The sequence below is a fragment of the Bos mutus genome, chromosome 8, assembly GCF_027580195.1.
Source record: "Bos mutus isolate GX-2022 chromosome 8, NWIPB_WYAK_1.1, whole genome shotgun sequence".
Classification (NCBI taxonomy): Eukaryota; Metazoa; Chordata; class Mammalia; order Artiodactyla; family Bovidae; genus Bos; species Bos mutus.
In genome coordinates, this window is record NC_091624.1 from 22,457,871 (window position 1) to 22,477,818 (window position 19,948).

A 19,948-nucleotide genomic window follows, 5' to 3' on the forward strand; every position below is an offset into this window, starting at 1 on the left:
CCACAGAGGGTCTGGCTTCTCCCCAGACTTCAGACAGAAGAGCCATAAATCCATTATGGCCTGCCAATATCTACACTTGATATAGCCCAACCCTCAGCCCAGAATAAGGCAGAAATGTATAGAGATAATGTTTATGGGAGTCTAAACCAAACTGAAAGGAGGTAGGAAGAGGTAAGCAAGAAGAAAAGACCTTAGACTCAGAAGCATAAAGATGAACAAGATGAAAACTTAATTTTCTTTGAGTTCTCCAAGGTCCAGTTCAGTCTGACTTACATATTTCCACTCAGCCTGGAAAACACCTCTTTTTAGGCCAACTGCACTCCAATTATGTCCTTTACTTTGGGGTTCAGTTATGATAAACTCCCAATGGTTTTAGTTATGATAGAGTATTTTAAAGTTTACTACTTATAACTGTATTCTAGAAAATGAAGTAATGCTAAGACAACATATTTAAAAAGCAGTTTTCTTTAACCTCTGATTTCTTCCCTTCTTGTATTTACTATAGATAAAGTATATTCTTAGGGCACAAGACCCAGTCAATTCTGCAGGACTTAGAAAGTTCCTGCCTGGCTCTTCAATGCATGTGCAGACCATCCTGCTACCATCACTGTCCCTGAAGGTGATGCTTAAAGCGGACACACAGTTCTAAGATCTCAAAATTCCTTTATGCCACTGAGTACCCTCAGGCTTTCTCTGCCTGAGCCTAGATCTGCCTGTAACCCTGGGAATGAGTTCTTGACCAAATTCTAAAGCAGCACGATGGGGAGAGGTCAGACCTACATGGAAACCTTAAGAGAATTAATTCTAGGATTTCTTCCTAATAGACTGGTAGATGTCAAGTCCCCATTATTTTGAGTGCTTCAGGATTCTTTAATAGCCACCCACCTCTAATTGAAAGTTGGTATTTTGTAGGCCATTACCTACCTGGTTATGCACATGACAATTGCTACTATAATGGCAATCTGTACAGCTCCAATAATTGCTGCTATAAGAACATGAGTGAGCTTTTGCCTACTTGGCACTACATAGAGAATACTAAAGTCTGTCTTTTCACAGTGCTGTCCAGTGTAACCAGATTCACATCTGAAAAGGGGGAAAAAGAAAAAAAGGACTCCTGTGAGATTTATAAATTTCAGTAATTCCAGGTTTTAAAATGAAAACGTACAAAAGAATGATAAACAGAAACAGCAAATCAGGCACTCTCCCACCATCTGAAAAAACACTGCCATTACTGTATTTCCTTACACTCTTTTGGATACGACTAGTTTACAAAGTGCTTCTTGCACTCATCATCATATCACTTTAATTTAAAAGCTGCTAAGCAGTCTTTGTTACTGCCATTTAAAAATGGATTCACAATATCCCATTCAGTGGCTAAAATACAGCAATTCCTATTCCTTGCTTTTAGACATATCGGCTATTTTCTATTTTTCAGAATTATGAGTTAGGTGTGGTGGATATTATGATGACTGTGCATTCTATATTTAGCGTTATCCCTTACGCTAGATACTTCAAGTGGGATTACTGAATAAATAGTTTTATAGACATTTACAGTTCTCTGAACGTAACACCAAATTATATTCAAGACGCTTCTCAGTGTACATAATATAATCATTTAAAGAACAAGGGGAAGAGATGAAAATAAGTTGTTAATGACAGAAACAGAGCTAAGCAGTCAAGTAGGTACAAATCTGAGAAATTATCTGAATTCCAATTAAGAGTAAATAAAAAGGCAACAACATCAGCTGATGATAATTTGACAGGGAGAAACATTTAAAATACTTAATAGAAAACTCACATTTTTTAGTTGACAGAAGGACAGAAGTGAAATGTGTAAATTCGCCAGCCTTCAGTTAAAACTGATTAATAAAACATTAGAAGTCTAAGGATAGAATATTTATTAATGTCCCACATTTCATTACAGAAAAATAATTTTTAATAAAAACACACAGAGCAAGGGGCTTTCCTGGTGGCTCAGAGAGTGGAAAAAAAAAAGAATCCACCTGCTATGCAGGAGACCCGTGTTCAATCCCTGGGTTGGGAAGATCCCCTGGAGAAAGAAACAGCAACCCACTCCAGTATTCTTGCCTGGAGAATCCCATGGACAGAAGAACCTGGTGGGCTATAGTCCATAGGACCGCAAACAGTCTGACACGATTGAGCAACTAACACACACATACGCACAGGAAGAAAGAAACCCAAAAGCACAGGAACAGGAAGCCCGAGGAACCTGAGTCCACACATCCTACCCTTGGGGGCCCAGACACCTGCCAGAGGTTCCATACTGGTTCTAAGCTTCCTAGCAGACAAAAATGGCAGTTTGGCAGATACATAGATCACAAGCATAACTGAGAGCACAGAAATACACCTTTACATCTATGGTCAACTGATATCTGGAAAGGGAGCTAAGATAATTTGATGCAAAACAGTCTTTTCAACAAATGGTGCTGGGACAACTGGACATCCACATACAAAAGAATAAGAGTTGGACCTCTTCCTCATAGCATACACAAAAATTAACTCAAATGGATCACAGATCTAAATGCAAGAACTAAAACTTTAAAACTCTTGGCGGGGGGAAGAAAGTAAATATTCATGACCTTAGATGAGGTATGATTTCTTCATACACCATCAAAAGCACAAACAATAACAAAGTTAAACTAGGCTAAGTCAAAATTAAATCTTTTGTACATAAGGACACTATCAAGAAAGAAACTGAAAAGATAAGCCACAGGAGAAAATTTCTGCAAAGTATGAATCTGACAAGAGATTTGTATCTAAAGTATATAAAAAACTATTAAAACTCATTAACAAAAAGAGGGAAAAGGTACAAAATAGACAAAAGATCTGAACAGACATTTCTCCAAAAATGATAGATAAATGACAAATAAGCACTAATATCATTAGTCGTCATGGAAACGCAAATCAAAACCACAATAAGATGTCTAGCATACCCACCAGGAATCAAAAAGCCAGAAAATGACAAGTGTTGGCAAGGATTCTGCAGGGAACATAAAAATGATGCAGCCACTTTTAAAACCATTCTGGCAGTTCCTCAAAAAGTTAAATACAGAGTTAGCATTTGGCCCAGCAACTCCTAGGCATTTACCCAGTAGAAATGAAAACACACGTCCACACAAAAACTTGCAAACAATTATGCAAGGGAGCATGATCCGTAATAGCCAAAAGTGGAAACAATCTAATTATTTTTCAACTGGTAAGTGGATTAAAAAATGTGGTATTACCCATCTAATGAAATACTGTTCAGCCACAAAAAGGAACAAAATATTGATACACATCACAACATGAATAAATTGTGTAACAGTATGCTAAGTCAAAGACAGACAGACACAGACCACACACTGCATGAATACAATCTATTGAAATGAAATGTCCAGAATAGATAAATCTACAGAGACAAAGAGTATTGGTGGCTGGCTAAGGCCCAGGAGGATGGGGAGATTTGGGGGTAAAGGGCATAGTTTCCTCAGGGTGATGAAATGTAAACTGACTGCAGTGACTGCACAACTCCATGAATATACTAAAAACCACTGGATAAAGGAAAGAAGTGGGACGGGAGCTGAGAGGTGAGGGGGAAAAGGGAAAGAGATAAAATCACGGATATAAAATACAATCTCCACAAAAGGAAATCAAGCCAGTTGTTCAAAAGAATAACAGTATCTGGACAAATACATGTAACAGAATGAGACTAGAGTATTTCTTCACGCCATACAGAAAAATAAACTTAAAATAGATCAAAACTAAATGTAAGACTTGAAAATCACAAAACACCTAGAAGAGAACACAGGTAGAACACGCTTTGACATAAATAATAGCAATATTTTTTTAATTTGTCTCCCAAGGCAAAAAAATAAAAGCAGAACTAAACAAATGGGATCTAATTAAACTTAAAATCTTTTGCACAGCAAAGGAAACCATAGACAAAACAAAAAGACAACCTACTGAATGGAAGAAAATATTTGCAAATGATATTACTGATAAGCAGTCAATATCCAAAATATATAAACAGCTCATATAACTATCATAAAAACCACCCAATCAAAAAATAGGCAGAAGACCTAAACAGACTTTTTTTTTTCAAAGAAGACATACAGAGATGGCTAAATGAAAAGATGCTCAACATTTTACTAAGATATCATCTCAGAGCTGTCAGAATGGTTATCATCAAAAAGTCCACAAATCACAAATGTTGGCAAGAATGTGGACAAAAGGGAACCCTTGTACATACTACTATTGTTGGAATGTAAACTGGTGCAGTCACTACAGAAACCAGTAAGATTCCTCAAAAAACTGAAAACAGATCTACCTAATGACCCAGAAATTCCACTCATAGGCATATATTCAGAAAAAACAAAAACACGAACTTGAAAAGATACATACATCCCAATGTTCAGGGCAGCATTATTTACAATAGCCGAGATACTAAAGAAACCCAAGTGTCCATAACAGACAAATGGATAAATGCACATACACACAATGGACTATTCCTCAGCCATAAAAATAATGGAATTCTGCCATCTGCACCAACATAGATGGACCTAGAGAATACTGCGCTTAGCGAAATGTCAGACAAATACTGATAATACCAGTTATTTTGTGAAATCTAAAAATTAAAACAAAGAATGCATATAGCAAAAAAGAAACAAACTCACAAATGTAGGAAACAAATAGTTGTTACCAGTGGGGAGGCAGAAGGGAAGAAGAGCAAGACAGGGGTACAGGATTAAGAGAGACAAACTACTATATATAAAATAGATACGCCACAAGTATACTGTACAGCACAGAGAATTATAGCCATTATTTTGTAACAACTTTTAATGGAGTATAATCTATAAAAATACTGAATCACTATGCTGTATACTTGAAATTAATACTGCAAATCAACTATTTGTTTTTAAAAAACAAATCAGTTGCTATTTTTATTAAATTTAAGGGAACTTGATCTCATAAGTCCTCATATAAAGAGGGTACTTTCCGGGAATTTCCTTGCAATCCAGTAGTTAAGACTCAGGGCTTTCACTGGCATGAGTTCAACCCCTGGTCGGGAAACTAAGATCCCCACAAGCGACACAGCCTGGTCCCCCAGCCCCAGAAAGAGTACTTTCTCATCCAGAGAGCATCATCCTCAACAATACAGCTATAATAAATTCAACAATATAATGAAGTCTCATAGGATTTTCTCAAAGAATATATTTCATGGCAGGCTAACAGCCAAAAGTCAAAGCTCAGTGAAATAAAAATAGTTCCACAGGGAGCTATAACAATGTCCTAGATACGCAGTTGACAATTAAGCTTAATTCAAAAATTAAAGGTCAGAGTATCAGAAAGAATGTACAGACCATGTTTCACTCATGCAGGTCCCCCTGGACATCATTCCTGCACCTGACTATTGGATTATACTCTCCAATACCTGGAGTATTAAATTCCAGGTTAGCACTACTTCCTCTGTTGCTGATTAAAGGCAGATCCAGGGATCTGGTTCTCTCTTGCCTGTTCTTTCATGTCCACACCCTCCATGGTAATCTCATCATGCCCACAGCCTCATGGGCTGACTCATTCACTCGAATATTCAACCTACTTACTGAGCACCCGACATGTGCCAAGTACTGAGGTGGGCATGTGTGATACATCAGGGAACAAAGATCCCTGGCTTGTTCATCCTCCAGTAGGGGAGGGAGGGTCAATAAACACAATAAGCAAATTAAACGGTTATGTTAGAAGGTAGAATTAAAGAGAACAAAGAGAAAGAATTAAGGGGTATCATGAGTGCCAGGTATAGGCCAGGAAGGGAGCCCTGCAACTTTAAGGAAGATGGTCAAGGCAAGCTTCAGGAAGAGACATGTGAGTAAAGATGTGAAGGGGGTCGGGAGTTTGCTGTGTGGACAAGTGTGAGGAGAGCATAACAGGCAAAAGAAGAATCAGTGCAAAGGCCCTGAGGTGGGTGCATGAGTGCACGGTGTGTCCAAGCAAGTGTGGCTGGAATGGGCCGGCCAAAGGGAAGGAGAGGACCAACACAGAGAGGTGAAGGGGCCCACCTGGCGAAGGGCTCCTCACTCGGGAGGTGAAGGAGCCGCTGGAAGGGCATTAGCAAAGGAAAGCCAAGAGCTGACTTTTATTTTAAAGTCTCACTCTGGCTGCTGTGTTGAATATGGACTATTTAGGATACAATCAGGAAGGCTAACGCATAATGCCAGAGGGGAAAAATGGTGCCTGGACTAGGAGTAGTAGTGATGATGAGAAGTCATCAGATGCTGGATATATTCTGAAACGGAGCTAACAGGACACCTGAAATGACTAAACGTGGAGTATGACAGAGAGACAAGTCAAAGTCATATCAGAGGTGTTTTGTGTAAACCAAAGAAAAGATGGAGTCAGCATCAACCGAGATGGAGAAGTTAGAGGTAGAACAGGTTTAGGAGAGGGAGGGCAGATCCAGAGATTAGCTTAGGTTCTATTGAGCTTAAGGTGTCAGATGCTCATGTGAAAAGGGGCAGAGAGGGAGAGTCCCAGGTTGAGAGAGTGGCCTGGGGGTCATCAGCATACATCATGTAAAGCCCTGATGCTGGATGGAGTCACTAAGGAAGAGAATCAGGGCTGGGCCCTGGCAGCACGCCAACACTGAGAGACCAGGAAGCAAAAGAGGACCCAGGCAAGAAGGCTGAAAGAAAAGCAGCCAGTGAGGAAGGAGAAAGGAGGAAGGAGAGCGTAATCCCTTAACCAAGCGAAGAATGTCTATCATGCAGGAGGTTGGACGCCACTGATCATTCAAAAGCCATTTGAGACTGAGAAACTGACTGATGAATTTAGCAACAAGAACAGTCTCAGTGAAGTGCTGGGGAGCAAAAGCTCATTGGGGTGAATTCATGAGATAGGAAGTGAGAAACTGGAGACAGACTACAGACAACTATTTCCAGTTCTTCTACAAAGGAAAGGACAGAAATGGGATCGTAGCTGATAGAAGTGACAATGAGAAATACCTTTCAAGATAAAAGAAATAAAAAGTAGCTTATAAATGTATAAAAATATATGAACAAAACAATATATGGTAAGAAGAAAAATGGGGAACACTGCTGGCAGTGATAGTAAAAAGCCTGTGAATGCTTTCGTCATACTCCTTCAGTTTTCTCATTGAACTTTGAAACAAGATCATTACCTGAGAGTGAGGATGAGAGGAGGTGTTGACAGTCTGAAGAGAGGGTGGATGGTAAAAGCAGTCATTTTATCTAGGAGAGGAGGATGAAGGACCGCAGTTATAGAGTGACTGCCGGCAGCATGCAGGGCCCGCTGAGTATAAAGGTGCATAAGACCAGTTAAAGCCTGGTGGGTGTAGGTATGCAGCAGGCGGGAAGCTGGAACGAACCAGGATGATAGTTTTGTCAAGTGAGTGCATGATGAAGCAAAGGAGGTACTACAAGGATTGACCACGGAATTAAGCTGAGTAAGGAGGCAATGAGGATATGCACTGAAAAGGTGAGAGATTAATCACCTGGAGGCCCTGTGGGTGGAAGGACTGCTGTAGGAATTAGATGGGATACGCTAAAGACCTCTGCCAACAAAGGCCCATATAGTCCAAGTTATGGTTTCTTCTAGTAGTCATGTACGAATGAGAGTTGGACCATAAAGAAGGTTGAGTGCCAAAGAATTGATGCTTCTGAACTGTGGTGTTGGAGAAGACTCTTGAGATTCCCTTGGACTGCAAGGAGATCAAACCAGTCAGTCCTAAAGGAAATCAATCCTGAATATTCATTGGAGGGACTGATGGTGAAGCTGACGCTCTAATATTTTGGCCACCTGATGAGAAGAGCTGACTCACTAGAAAAGACCCTGATGCTGGGGAGGATTGAAGCCAGGAGGAGAAGGGGATGACAGAGGATGAGATGGTTAGATGGCATCACCAACTCAATGGACACGAGAGTTTCAGCAAGCTCTGGGAGATGGTGAAGGACAGCGAAGCCTGGCGTGCTGCAGTCCATGGGGTCGCAGAGAGTCAGACACAACTAAGCGACTGAACAACAATGCTAAAGATGGAATGATTCTCAGACACATCTTCAATGTGCACCTGTCTCATGAGTTCCAAAACCACAGATACCCAGGAGCCTACTAGATAAGTGGATGCCCCACAGACACTTGAGATCAAGCATTATTAGGCTCAGTGCATCATGTCCCCCCAAACCTCCATTCTCCTCCCTCTATTTCCTTTCCCTCCTCAATTTTGCATCAGCTAGAAACCCAGGAGACTCTCTTGACTCTTTCCTCCCATGACCCTCCACCAACTCCCACATTCCCATCCTCATACCCAACCAGCCACCAAAACCTCTGGAGTCACCACCTGTTTTCTCTCTACAACTCATGTCCTCATCTCAGTCCCTCTGTAAGTCTTTATTTGGTTCAGGCTCTCACTCCTCACTAACAGACAGGCTCCTAACCTTCAGTCTTCTAATCCATTTTTCACCTAGCTACCCAGATGGCTTTCAGATCTGCCCGTATCTTTCTTATTTAAATCCTTAAATGGTTTCTGTCTTTAAAATAAAGGACATGGGAATTCCCTGGAGGTCCAGTGGTTAGGACTCTGCTTTCTGTATGGGCTTGGGTTCCATCTCTGGTTGGGGAACTAAGATCTCACAAGCCATGCAGTGTGGCCAGATTAATTAATTAATTAAAGGACAATCTCCTGGTATGGCACAAATGTCCCCATAAGACCTGCCCCTCCTCCCACTTAAGGTTGAAGAGCTTTCTTGAAGTCTCAAATCATCTCATGTATATCTATGTATGATAGCATTTTTCATATAGTATTACATTTAAATTACTATTTGTCAGTTGCTGCCACCAGACTAAGTTTTTCTGAAGGCTGGATCTCTGTTATATTTGAACTTGAGACCCCAGGGCCATGTAGGATTTGGTACAAAGTAGGCAAAGAGTCACACACGGAGTAGTGACTGAACAACAACAAAAGCAATAAAGAAACAAATTAATGGTGATATAATGCTAAAAGATTTTAACCTAATAACAGGACTGTGGCTAAAGGGTGTTCATCCCTGCCTGTTTACTGCTACTAAACAGTTTACCTGCTACTAAACAAATACACCTACCAGTAGAAATCCATGTGATGCCAAGGCCTGGTTCTTGTGGACACTGTAGATGCTTAGACAAAAGACAAAGATCAACTGCTTTTTGGAGTTACAATATGCAGAAAAGAGATTCTTTAGCATTTAAGAAACACCTCTGGTCTGAAGAAGACGCAAGAGTTGGCCACCATCACATGTCATTCAAAAAATATTCACTGAGTAGCTACTGGGAGAGGCCGTATGCTAGGCACTGGGGAGACAATGGTTAGCAAAACAGAGTCCCTAACCTAACAGTTCGAATAGCCTGGTAATATCAATATTGTCAATATCAACATCCATTGCTATTTATTTAATACAGATTGCATAACATGCATTGTGATAAGTATTTTGCATATATTAACAACACTAGGAAATAAGTACCATTATCATTTTTTTTAAGTGGAGGATAATTACTTTACAATATTGTGTTGGCCTCTGCCATACATCAACATGAATCAGCCACAGGTATACGTATGTCCCCTGCTTCCTGAACCCCTCTACCCCTCCACCCCTCCTCCCATCTCCCTTTCCAGCCCACCCGTCTAGGCTGTCACAGAGCACTGGGTTGTGCTCCCCATGTCACCCAGCAAATTTCCACTTGCTATCTGTTTTACACATGGTAATATATGCGTTGCCATGCTGCTCTCTCAATTCATCCCGTCCTCACCTCCCCCACTGTGTCCACAGGCCTGTTCTCTATGTCCGCATCTCCACTGCCCTGCAAATAGGTTCATGAGGCTTAGACATCAACCTCTCCTTCCCTCCCTTTTAGGTATCTTAAAAGACACCCCACGCTCAGAGGTCAACATGATCTGAACTTCTATTGCAGTATGTATGTCACTATGAGACAAGCGTAAGGAATCCACTGTATGATTTTATTTTGTTCTCCCTTGCATGGCTGTATTTTTTTTTTTTTTAATGTACAAGCAAAGGGGTAGGGTGGGGGGTAAGGCTGGTGTTAGCTTCTTCAAAGACAAGGAAACCATTCAATTAGAAGGAAGCTGAAAGCTTAACAAAGAACTCTTAATAACCATTAAAACAATTTACAGTGTTTTGTTTTATTTTTTTAAGTAGGAGGAGAATGGGAGGGAGCAGGGTTGGGGAGAAGTCAGGGGAATGGAGTTAAAGAAACAGAGAAACCAGAAGACTTGATTTCACAAGCTTTCTTTTACTTCTTGAGAGAAAGATTCACTAGTCAAACTGCAGGGGGCAGGAGTGAGAAGAACAAGACCAATCACCCTGTGTTTGCAAACACTGCCTTGACAACTAGACCAACCAGAGGTGGAAGACAAGTTCCCAGAAGCAGCAGCAAGAAGTGTTATCAGTACAGACAAGGAATAGCAAAAGCACTAAGGCCATGAGGGTGAGTATCGGAAATTCGAGATCTAGTTTTGTCTCAGCTCTATTTACACAACCCCTCTGGAATCACAGAGTTGAAGATTCACACCCTTTCTGTCTCCATCCCTCACATTACACCTGATTCTAATCCCCATCCCTTTATTTTGAGAAATATATTAAAACCTTTATTTGAAACTTGACCATAAAGTTTAAGAACATTCTCAGTTCTTAACACACTCACTCTGTGACAGACCGCCTAAAAATCAAAATAATGTTGGTCTATGGTATAGTTCTATATTAAAAAATACACAGCATAATATTAAAAAGGTTAAGCCTATCTCAAAACCCTAATAAACACCTGGGGTTTTTTTTTTTTTTTTTTTGCATATTACTTGCCAGCTTTTTCCAAATGATGCTGCTAATGTATTTTTTTTTAACTCAACTGCAAATAAATACTACCTTTTAGTGATATTTTTAGTCCACATTTCATTGCCTGCTACAGAGCAGTGACCAAAGATGGAAAAAAGGTCTGACCTCTGATCTGGAGGTACTCTGACTTACCTACAAGAAGCCTTCTGAGTAGAATAAATGAATTCACATTTTCCATGGATGCAGTAACCATTGAGGTTTTCAGGGCAAGGCATGTGGTTTCCAATATAAACATCTTCCCTTTGATCACTAGCATCTTAAAAGAACATAAACCAGGTCAATAAATAATGAAAAGCAAATTGAAAAACATGGACTTTTCAAAGGTTCTAGGACAACAAATAAATTCGCCCCTTGCTGGGTAATTTGGGAAGGAAATTTATCAGATAGGAAGCTGGACAAGAACCAAGGTCTCATTATGCCACAAACACAGCAGGTAGACTGTTTAGATTCAAAGCATTTAAAAATATTTGCAGGATGTGACCACTGTGAGTGACTGCTATTTAAAAACAATCAGAAAAAATAAAAACACTCAACATCTTTGCTATAAAAATAAACATTACTTCCAGAAGAAATCTCACCTCTGTGACAGAGAGATGGGGTATGTAGCAGTGGCTTTTGGGGAATTGACTTACTCTAGCCATTCACCTTGAGGCTATGAAATTGAGGCGAAAGGACACTGGTAAGGCAGAGAACAAGTATGAGATTCTGAAAGTTTAGGGTGAAAGGTTTACTTTGGAATGAAAACTATCAAGCATATTGATTTTTTCCCAAGTGAAAATAGTTTTCTGTTCTTTTTAAATTGTTTTTCTTAGTATATGTTTCTGTAAAAAAAAAAAAAAATTCAAATGATACCGAGAACAAATAAAAAACAAATTTAAAACCATCCCAAATCTCTCTATCCAAAGAGAACCATTGTAAACATATTAATGAATATGCGTTTGGACTTAGGTATACTGACTTGAACTGAATTGGGTTGAACTGACAAAAACAGAAGGGTGGTAAGTAATTCCACTACCAAAAATGGGAAGAGTCAGGAAGCAAAGATAGAAAAGGGCAGGAAAGAAGAAGGCATGGGGATCCAGTCTTCAAAATCAACGATATTGTTTCATTAATTCATTCTCTATTCCCATGTCTCTTTTCCCCGTATACTTGTTGTTTAGTCGCTAAGTCATGTTAGACTCTTTGTGGCCCCATGAACTGCAGCATGTCAGGCTTCCCTGTCCTTCATCATCTCCATATACTTATATATGCATACTTATCTACATATTCACACAACCTAGAATCAATTTTTTTTTTACTTTTTTTCTGGCATTTACCTAATATATTAGTCCTCAGCTCTATGAACCCAGAGTTCCCCAATGTTTACAGGTCTGTCCATGTGTAGGAAAAACTCCCAAGCCTCCTGCCATTTTATAAAATTCCAGCTTACAGATTCTGTGTATTATTCTGTGAATTACAGATTCTTACTAATAATAATCTCACAATAATAATCTCATGTGACCTTGAGCATACCACCCTCTCGAAGCCTGAGATCTCACAACTGTATTACGTGAGATAATTAATGCATGTACAGGCCACTAAACCCACCAGCTCTCTATGTAACACATCATGCACCAGCCAAGACTTATCTCCCCCAAATACACACAAAGTGTTAATATAATCTGAAGAATTATTAATAGAAACAAATTAAGAAGGAATGAAATAAGAGACTATGTGTATATATAGATATCAAAAAGCAAGGAAGAACTGGGAATAGGTGTACCAAGTGTGAAAAAAACTGAGAACTGAAAATGCAGGTTTTTCTGGAGATCAAACTTTACATATGAAAGGAGAATCTTTTTGACTATTAATCTTAATGATTATTAAGTTCAAAGATAAGACTTAAGACCAAATTCATGCCATTTTACCTCAAATTTTATGTATTTACCTTGTGCAAATTTATGCATAGAAAAGAGAATTAAACTAAGGGGAAATCCAACACAGAAGATCTCAATTTTAAGGGTATCTCTGCTATTTTGTGTAACCTTAATCAAGTAATTTCTTCTAAGAGAGCTGAATGAGATCAGAAAAGCCTATCAGTAGTATAATACAGTGGACTTCCCTCGTGGTCCAGTGTTAAGAATCCGCTTGCCAATGCATGTGTTCAATCCCTGGTCCAGGAATATTCCACGTGCTGTGGGGCAACTGACCCACGTACCACAACTCTGACGCCTGCGCACCCTACAGCCAGTGCTCCAAAACAAGAGAAGCCACTGCAGTGAGAAGCCAGCCCACCATAACTAGAGAAAGCCCATGAGGAGCAATGAAAACCAGCGTAGCCAAAAATAGATGGATAAAATAAATTTTTAAAATAAACCAAATAAAATGTTGATAATTAAAAAAGATGTATAAGACATATACATAATCTTTTATTTTCTAGTAACAAAATTTTTTCTATTTTTAAAAAGAAAAATTTTATTTTTTATTTTATTTCATATTTTTTAAAAGTAGACAAGATAATTTTAATCATATATTTTATTTAACCTAATATATCAAATAAATAGCATTTCAACATATATTCAGATAAATTATGATAGTTTATATTCCTTTTTCTTAAATAGGTCTACAAAATCTGGGGAGCACTTCACACTTACAGGACACCTCAATTCCAATTGGTCACATTCCAAATACTCAACAGTCACATGTGGCTAGTAGCCACAAGGGTAGACAGCACAGAACAGGTGGCTTACTCATTTATCATTTATTCATCACCCTCCATATGCCAGGGACTCTGCTAGGTGCTGGGATAAAAAAAGCAGTTAAGATGTATCCTGTCCTCAAAGGGCTTACAGGGGCTCTTCCAGTTCCTAAACCATAATTACGTGTGGTGACAAAGAAATCAAGCCTTCCTCTGGGCTGCTACAATCCTGACCACCCACTTCTGTGCTACAATACTCAAAACACTGTCATAATTATTTAGGTATTTAAATTGTCTCTACCATGAGACCATGAACTCCCTGAGGATCTAGATGCCTGTATTATCCATTTCTGTATAACTCCTGACACTTAGACCATAGTAATGTTCTTGCTATGGTTTCAAACCAAGAGTAGTATTCGACCTTTGCAATCAAGCCATGAAGTGACTTGAGGAATGCAACTGTCTCCCACAGTGCTTATCATCCTGCAGCTTCTCAAAACATGATATTTTCAGGCTGTGATATACCATGAAGTATATAATAATGGGACTATAGAGACTGAGTTAAGTACCAGCCTATAGAAATAAAGTTGCATAAAGTATATAACAAACAGACCACACTGGTCCCCAAAAGCTGTGGTAATGTACTAACCTACCATAAGAAAGTCCTAAAAACAGCAAAATAATGCAGAGCTGAAAGTGATCAGAGAATTCAGATGCATGATAGCAGTAAGAAAATTAAGAATGGGTTATGAGAAATGAATAAAGAGTACACCAATAGCATTCACTGAATGATTAATGAAAGAATGTGGTATCAAGCTCTAGACAAAGCAAAGCCATATAAAAGTGGACAAAACTAATACAATTATGTAAAGTTTAAAAATAAAATAAAAAAATAAATAAATAAAATTAAATTAAATTAAATTAAAAAAAAAGTGGACATATCTATTAAGACTTTGAAATCTCTGTCACAGAGTCCAAATTCAGCATTCTGCTCAATGCCAACACTATTCATTCCATTACACTTACATACTATTTCTGTGCACATCCATATGCTCAGCTAAGCTACAGAGGGGTTAAGGGAAAAGTGGTCACAGTCCCTGCCCTCAAGAAGTTTATCATCAACATACACACACAAAAAGCTGAACAACACAAGAGAAGAGGTCCCACACAATAGCATACAATAAAACACCAAAAGAAGGCTTTATAATACTAAGTGCTATGAAAGTTCACGTTCGAAGGAGAACTTCATTTTAGGCAGAATAACCCAGGGAAGGACTCATAGAGAAGGTAGCACTCAAGTTAGGTCTCAAAGCATAGACAGATTCAGATAGTTGAATGATGGAAACCAAAAAACAGGTATAAGGTACCTGTTCTCACTCTCAAGAACGAGAGGTAAGTGGACCTAGCAAGAACTATACATTCAGACTGTGCAAGGGTTTAAGTCAAAGTTGGAAAAATAAGCTGAAGTCAGAGCATGGAAAAATTTAAACCTCAGATGCGAAACGTTTTCTTAATCATATGGACAAGGAGGACCCAGTTGGAGGGCAACACAAGCGAAGCCATATTTTACATAAGAAGTTAACTGAGAGTGGTTACCTAGGGCTAGAGCTGATGGTTAGGGGAGAATGAAGAGTGTGACACCGGTGTGAGGTTTATTTTGAGGGTGATAAAAATGATCTAAGATTAGATTATGATACTAGTACATGTAATGCTAGTACAATCCTTTAAATATACTAAAAGAAAAAAAAACCCAGTGAATTACACTATTTAAACAGGTGAACTTAATGGTATGTAAATTGTATCTCAAAAAGCTGTTAAAATTAATTGGAAGACAAAAGAAAGACAGGATGACCAATTAAGAGGTTACTACACAATCCAAACTCTGGCACTGAAAAGTTCGAGCTCAGCAGTAGGAACAGATAATAGAAACATAGAAGAAAAATAGTGTCAAGATGCTTTGGAAAGTAAATGAAACCAGAAACTCAGATGTGTAAGGGTCTTTGGAGGTCATTAGATCTAATGAAGGAATTTCTTTAGTTATAACCCCATGATCCTGTTTCTACTTAAACATGTTCAGAGATAAGGAACTCATAATATCGGTTCAGTCCAGTTCAGTCACTCAGTCATGTCCCACTCTTTGCGACCCCATGGACTGCAGCATGGCAGGCCTCCCTGTCCATCACCAACTCTCAGAATTTGCTCAAACTCATGTCCACTGAGTTGGTGACGCCATCGAACCATCTCATCTTCTGTCGTCCCGTTCTCCTCCTGCCTTCAATCTTGCCCAGGGTCTTTTCATATGAGTCAGCTCTTCACATCAGGTGGCCAAAGTATTGGAGCTTCAGCATCAGTTCTTCCAATGAATATTCAGGATTGATTTCATTTAGGATGGACCTGTTGGATCTCCTTGCTGTCCAAGGGACTCTCAAGAGTCTTCTCCAACACCACAGTTCAAAAGCAATCCTTTTGAAGCACAGTTCAATCCTTCAGCGCTCAGCTTTCGTTACAGTCCAACTCTCACATCCATACATGACTACTAGAAAAATCATAGCCTTGACTAGACGGACCTTTGTTGGCAAAGTAATGTCTCTGCTTTTTAATATGCTGTCTAGGTTGGTCATAACTTTCCTTCCAAGGAGCAAGCATCTTTTAACTTCATGACTGCAATCACCATCTGCAGTGACTTTGGAGCCTAGAAAAATAGTCTCACACTGTTTCCACTGTTTCCCCATCTATGTGCCATGAAGTGATGGGACCAGATGCCATGATCTTAGTTTTCTGAATGTTGAGTTTTAAGCCAACTTTTTCACTCTTCTCTTTCACTTTCATCAAGAGGCTCTTTAGTTCCTCTTCACTTTCTGCCGTAAGGGTGGTGTCATCTGCATGTCTGAGGTTATTGATATTTCTCCTGGCAATCTTGATTACAGCTTGTGCTTCTTCCAGCCCAGCGTTTCTCATGATATACTCTGCATAGAAGTTAAAGAAGCAGGGTGACAATATACAGCTTTGAAGTACTCCTTTCCCTATTTGGAACCAGTCTGTTGTTCCATGTCCAGTTCTAACTGTTGCTTCCTGACCTGCATATAGGTTTCTCAGGAGGCAGGTCAGGTGGTCGGGTATTCTCATCTCTTTCAGAATTTTCCACAGTTTATTGTGATCCACACAGTCAAAGGCTTTCTTTGGCACAGTCAATAGAGCAGCAGCAGATGTTTTTCTGGAACTCTCTTGCTTTTTCGATGATCCAGCGGATGTTGGCAATTTGATCTCTGGTTCCTCTGTCTTTTCTAAACCCACCTTGAACATCTGGAAGTTCACAGTTCACATACTGTTGAAGCCTGGCTTGGAAAATTTTGAGCATTACTTTACTAGCGTGTGAGATGAGTGCAACTGTGCGGTAGTTTAAGCATTCTTTGTGACTTCCCTGGTGGCTCAGACAGTAAAGTGTCTGTCTACAATGAGGGAGACCTGGGTTCAATCCCTAGGTTGGGAAGATCCCCTGGAGAAGAAAACGGCAATCCACTCTAATACTATCGCCTGGAAAATCCCATGGACAGAGGAGCCTGGTAGGCTACAGTCCATGGGGTCGCAAAGAGTCAGACACGACTTGGCATTGCCTTTCTTTGGGATTGGAATGAAAACTGACCTTTTCCAGTCCTGTGGCCACTGCTGAGTTTTTCAAATTTGCTGGCATACTGAGTGCAGCACTTTCACAGCATCATCTTTTAGGACTGAAATAGCTCAACTGGAATTCCATCACTTCCACTAGCTTCGTTTGTAGTGATGGTTCCTAAGGCCCACTTGACTTCACATTCCAGGATGTCTGGTTCTAGGTTGGTGATCACACCATCATGATTATCTGGGTCATGAAGATCTTTTTTGTATAGTTCTTCTGTGTATTCTTGCCATCTCTTCTTGATATCTTCTGCTTTTGTTAGGTCCATATCATTTCTGTCCTTTATTGTGCCCATCTTTGCAAGAAATGTTCCCTTGGCACCTCTAATTTTCTTGAAGAGATCTCTAGACTTTCCCATTCTATTGTTTTCCTCTATTTCTTTGCATTGATCACTGAGGACGGCTTTCTTGTCTCTCCTTGATATTCTTTATATTCTTCAATATAATACAGTTAGTTCCAATATTATCAAGTTTTCCTTATATTGAATGAAATCTCTCTTTCATTATCTTTGAGTGGATTTCCCCATGTCTGTTCACCACCTACCTCACTGCCCACCAATTTTTTTCTTAATGTCAAACTTCCCTAGTTTTACCCTTTATATAGTTTGCAACAACCAACCCACTAACATTTAAGTGTTTAATACAACAGAATTGTCCCCTTTGCTAAAGATGGCTCAATACAGAATTGTGTAAAACAATTTTACTTCAAAAAGAATCAACAAAACATCAATAAACACATCAAAATATGTTCAACATCATTAATCACTGCATCATGCATCCGTACTCAGTCGTGTTGGACTCTTTGCAACCCCAGGACTGTAGCCTGCCAGGACCCTCTATCTATGGGATTTTGCAAGCAAGAATACTGGAGTGGGTTGCCATTTCCTTCTCCAGGGGATCTTCCCAACCCAGGGATCGAACCCACATCTCTTGTGTCTCCTGCATTCATAGGTGGATTCTTTACCACTGCGCCACCTGGGAAGCCATTAATCACTAGGGAAATATGAGTGAAAACAAGATAGCACCTTATACCCAAAAGGATGACTACTATCCCCAAACCAGAAAATAACAAGTATTGGCAATGGTAATCCTTGGGCATGGCTGGTGAGAATATGTAACAGTACAGCCACTAGGGAAAACTGTAGGGTGCTTCCTCAAAAAATTAAAAGTAGATATACCATATGATCCATCTGGATATATACTCTCCCCCAAAAAAATGGAAAGCAAGGTCTCCAAGAGACAGCTATATACCTATATTCATGGTAGCATTACTTAAAATAGCTAAAACATGGAAGCAACCCAAGTGTCCATTAATGGATAAACAAGATGGCTGAGTTGTAGAGAATATTCTACACACCCTAGGAAATATTCAGCCTTAAAAAGGAAATTAATTCCGACATATGCTATGTCACAAACAAACCTTGAGGACATTATGTTAACTGAAAGTGAAAGTGAAGTTGCTCAGTCATGCCCAACTCTTAGTGACCCCATAGACTGCAGCCCACCAGGCTCCCCCGTCCCTGGGATTCTCCAGGCAAGAGTACTGGAGTGGGTTGCCATTTCCTTCTCCAATGCATGAAAGTGAAAAGTGAAAGTGAAGTTGCTCGGTCATGTCCGACTCTTAGCGACCCATGGACTGCATGCAGCCTACCAGGCTCCTCTGCCCATGGGATTTTCTAGCCAGTGACAAAAAGACAAATACTGCATAATTTCCACTTATATGAGTTATGTAGAATAGTCAAAATTATAGCAACTATCAGCAGAATGGTGGCTATAAGGGCAGAGGGGAGGGGGAAATGAGTTATTGCTTAATGGCTATAGTTTCAGTTTCACGGGATGAAATCATTTCGAGAGATGGATGCTGTGATGGTGGCACAACATCATGAATTTATTGAATACCACCAGCCCCATACACTTAAAAAATGGTTAAGACAGCACATGGTATAGTTATATATATTTCACAACTTTACAAACTAAAAGAAAAACTCTGTATGAGCCTAATGACAGGAGGCTCAGTACAAAGAATGTAGTAAACTGAGTTCAAATTGAGATCTCCAGTCCTCCAAAAGGTATTTATTAAGCACCTATCATGTCCCAGGCAAGACAGTAGTTCCTGGAAGTTCAGGCAAAGCAGTACAAGCTAAATGTAGGTGTAAAGACCCACAGGTAGCTGAATATATGAAACTAGTTCTTAGAGAAAGAATAAAGCTAGAGTATAAGTGTTCACCAAGGTGGTAGCTGAGAGTAGATTAACTATTCTGAAGAAAATTGAAGAGAGCATGCACGAGAACGGAATTCTGGAATAGTTGTCATGAAAAAGAAAGAGCACCAGGGCTTAGTGTCAGAAAGGCTGAATTCTGGCCGCTGCTCTGCCATTCTACATGAGCCACAGTTTCAGCTTCTTCATCTGCAAAATGGTGGTAACATGACTGTAATAAGGATTAAATACGTGCAAGCAACTGGCACACAGTAGCGTACTTGATTAAAAACTGTTGGAAGGATGACCAGCCTACTGTCACTCATGAGCCACATTAAACACAGTGGACAGGCAGACTTACCAATGGTAAGAACCTTTAGCACAGCCAGGCTACTAACGATGAAATTAGGAAAAAACACCATAATAACATCGATAAGGAATTCAGTGACAGCATTTAATGCTCAAAGTAATCCTAGGCAGTAGGTATTACTGCCCCTGCTTCACCGATGT

The 19,948-nt window shown here is 39.6% G+C and overlaps 1 protein-coding gene across 3 annotated transcripts in view; it reads right to left on the bottom strand.

Moving 5' to 3' along the window:
* TMEFF1 (transmembrane protein with EGF like and two follistatin like domains 1) overlaps positions 1-19,948 on the bottom strand; it is a 96,461-nt gene that overhangs the window by 4,118 nt on the left and 72,395 nt on the right. For 2 of the 3 annotated variants that reach the window (XM_070375194.1, XM_070375195.1), the window contains exons 8-9: positions 11,025-11,148; positions 925-1,083 (exon numbers count right to left, since the gene is read on the bottom strand). In XM_070375194.1, the coding sequence (XP_070231295.1) occupies positions 925-1,083; positions 11,025-11,148 (283 nt within the window). The remainder of the gene's footprint in view (positions 1-924; positions 1,084-11,024; positions 11,149-19,948) is intronic. The other variant, XM_070375196.1, reaches the window with a different exon arrangement.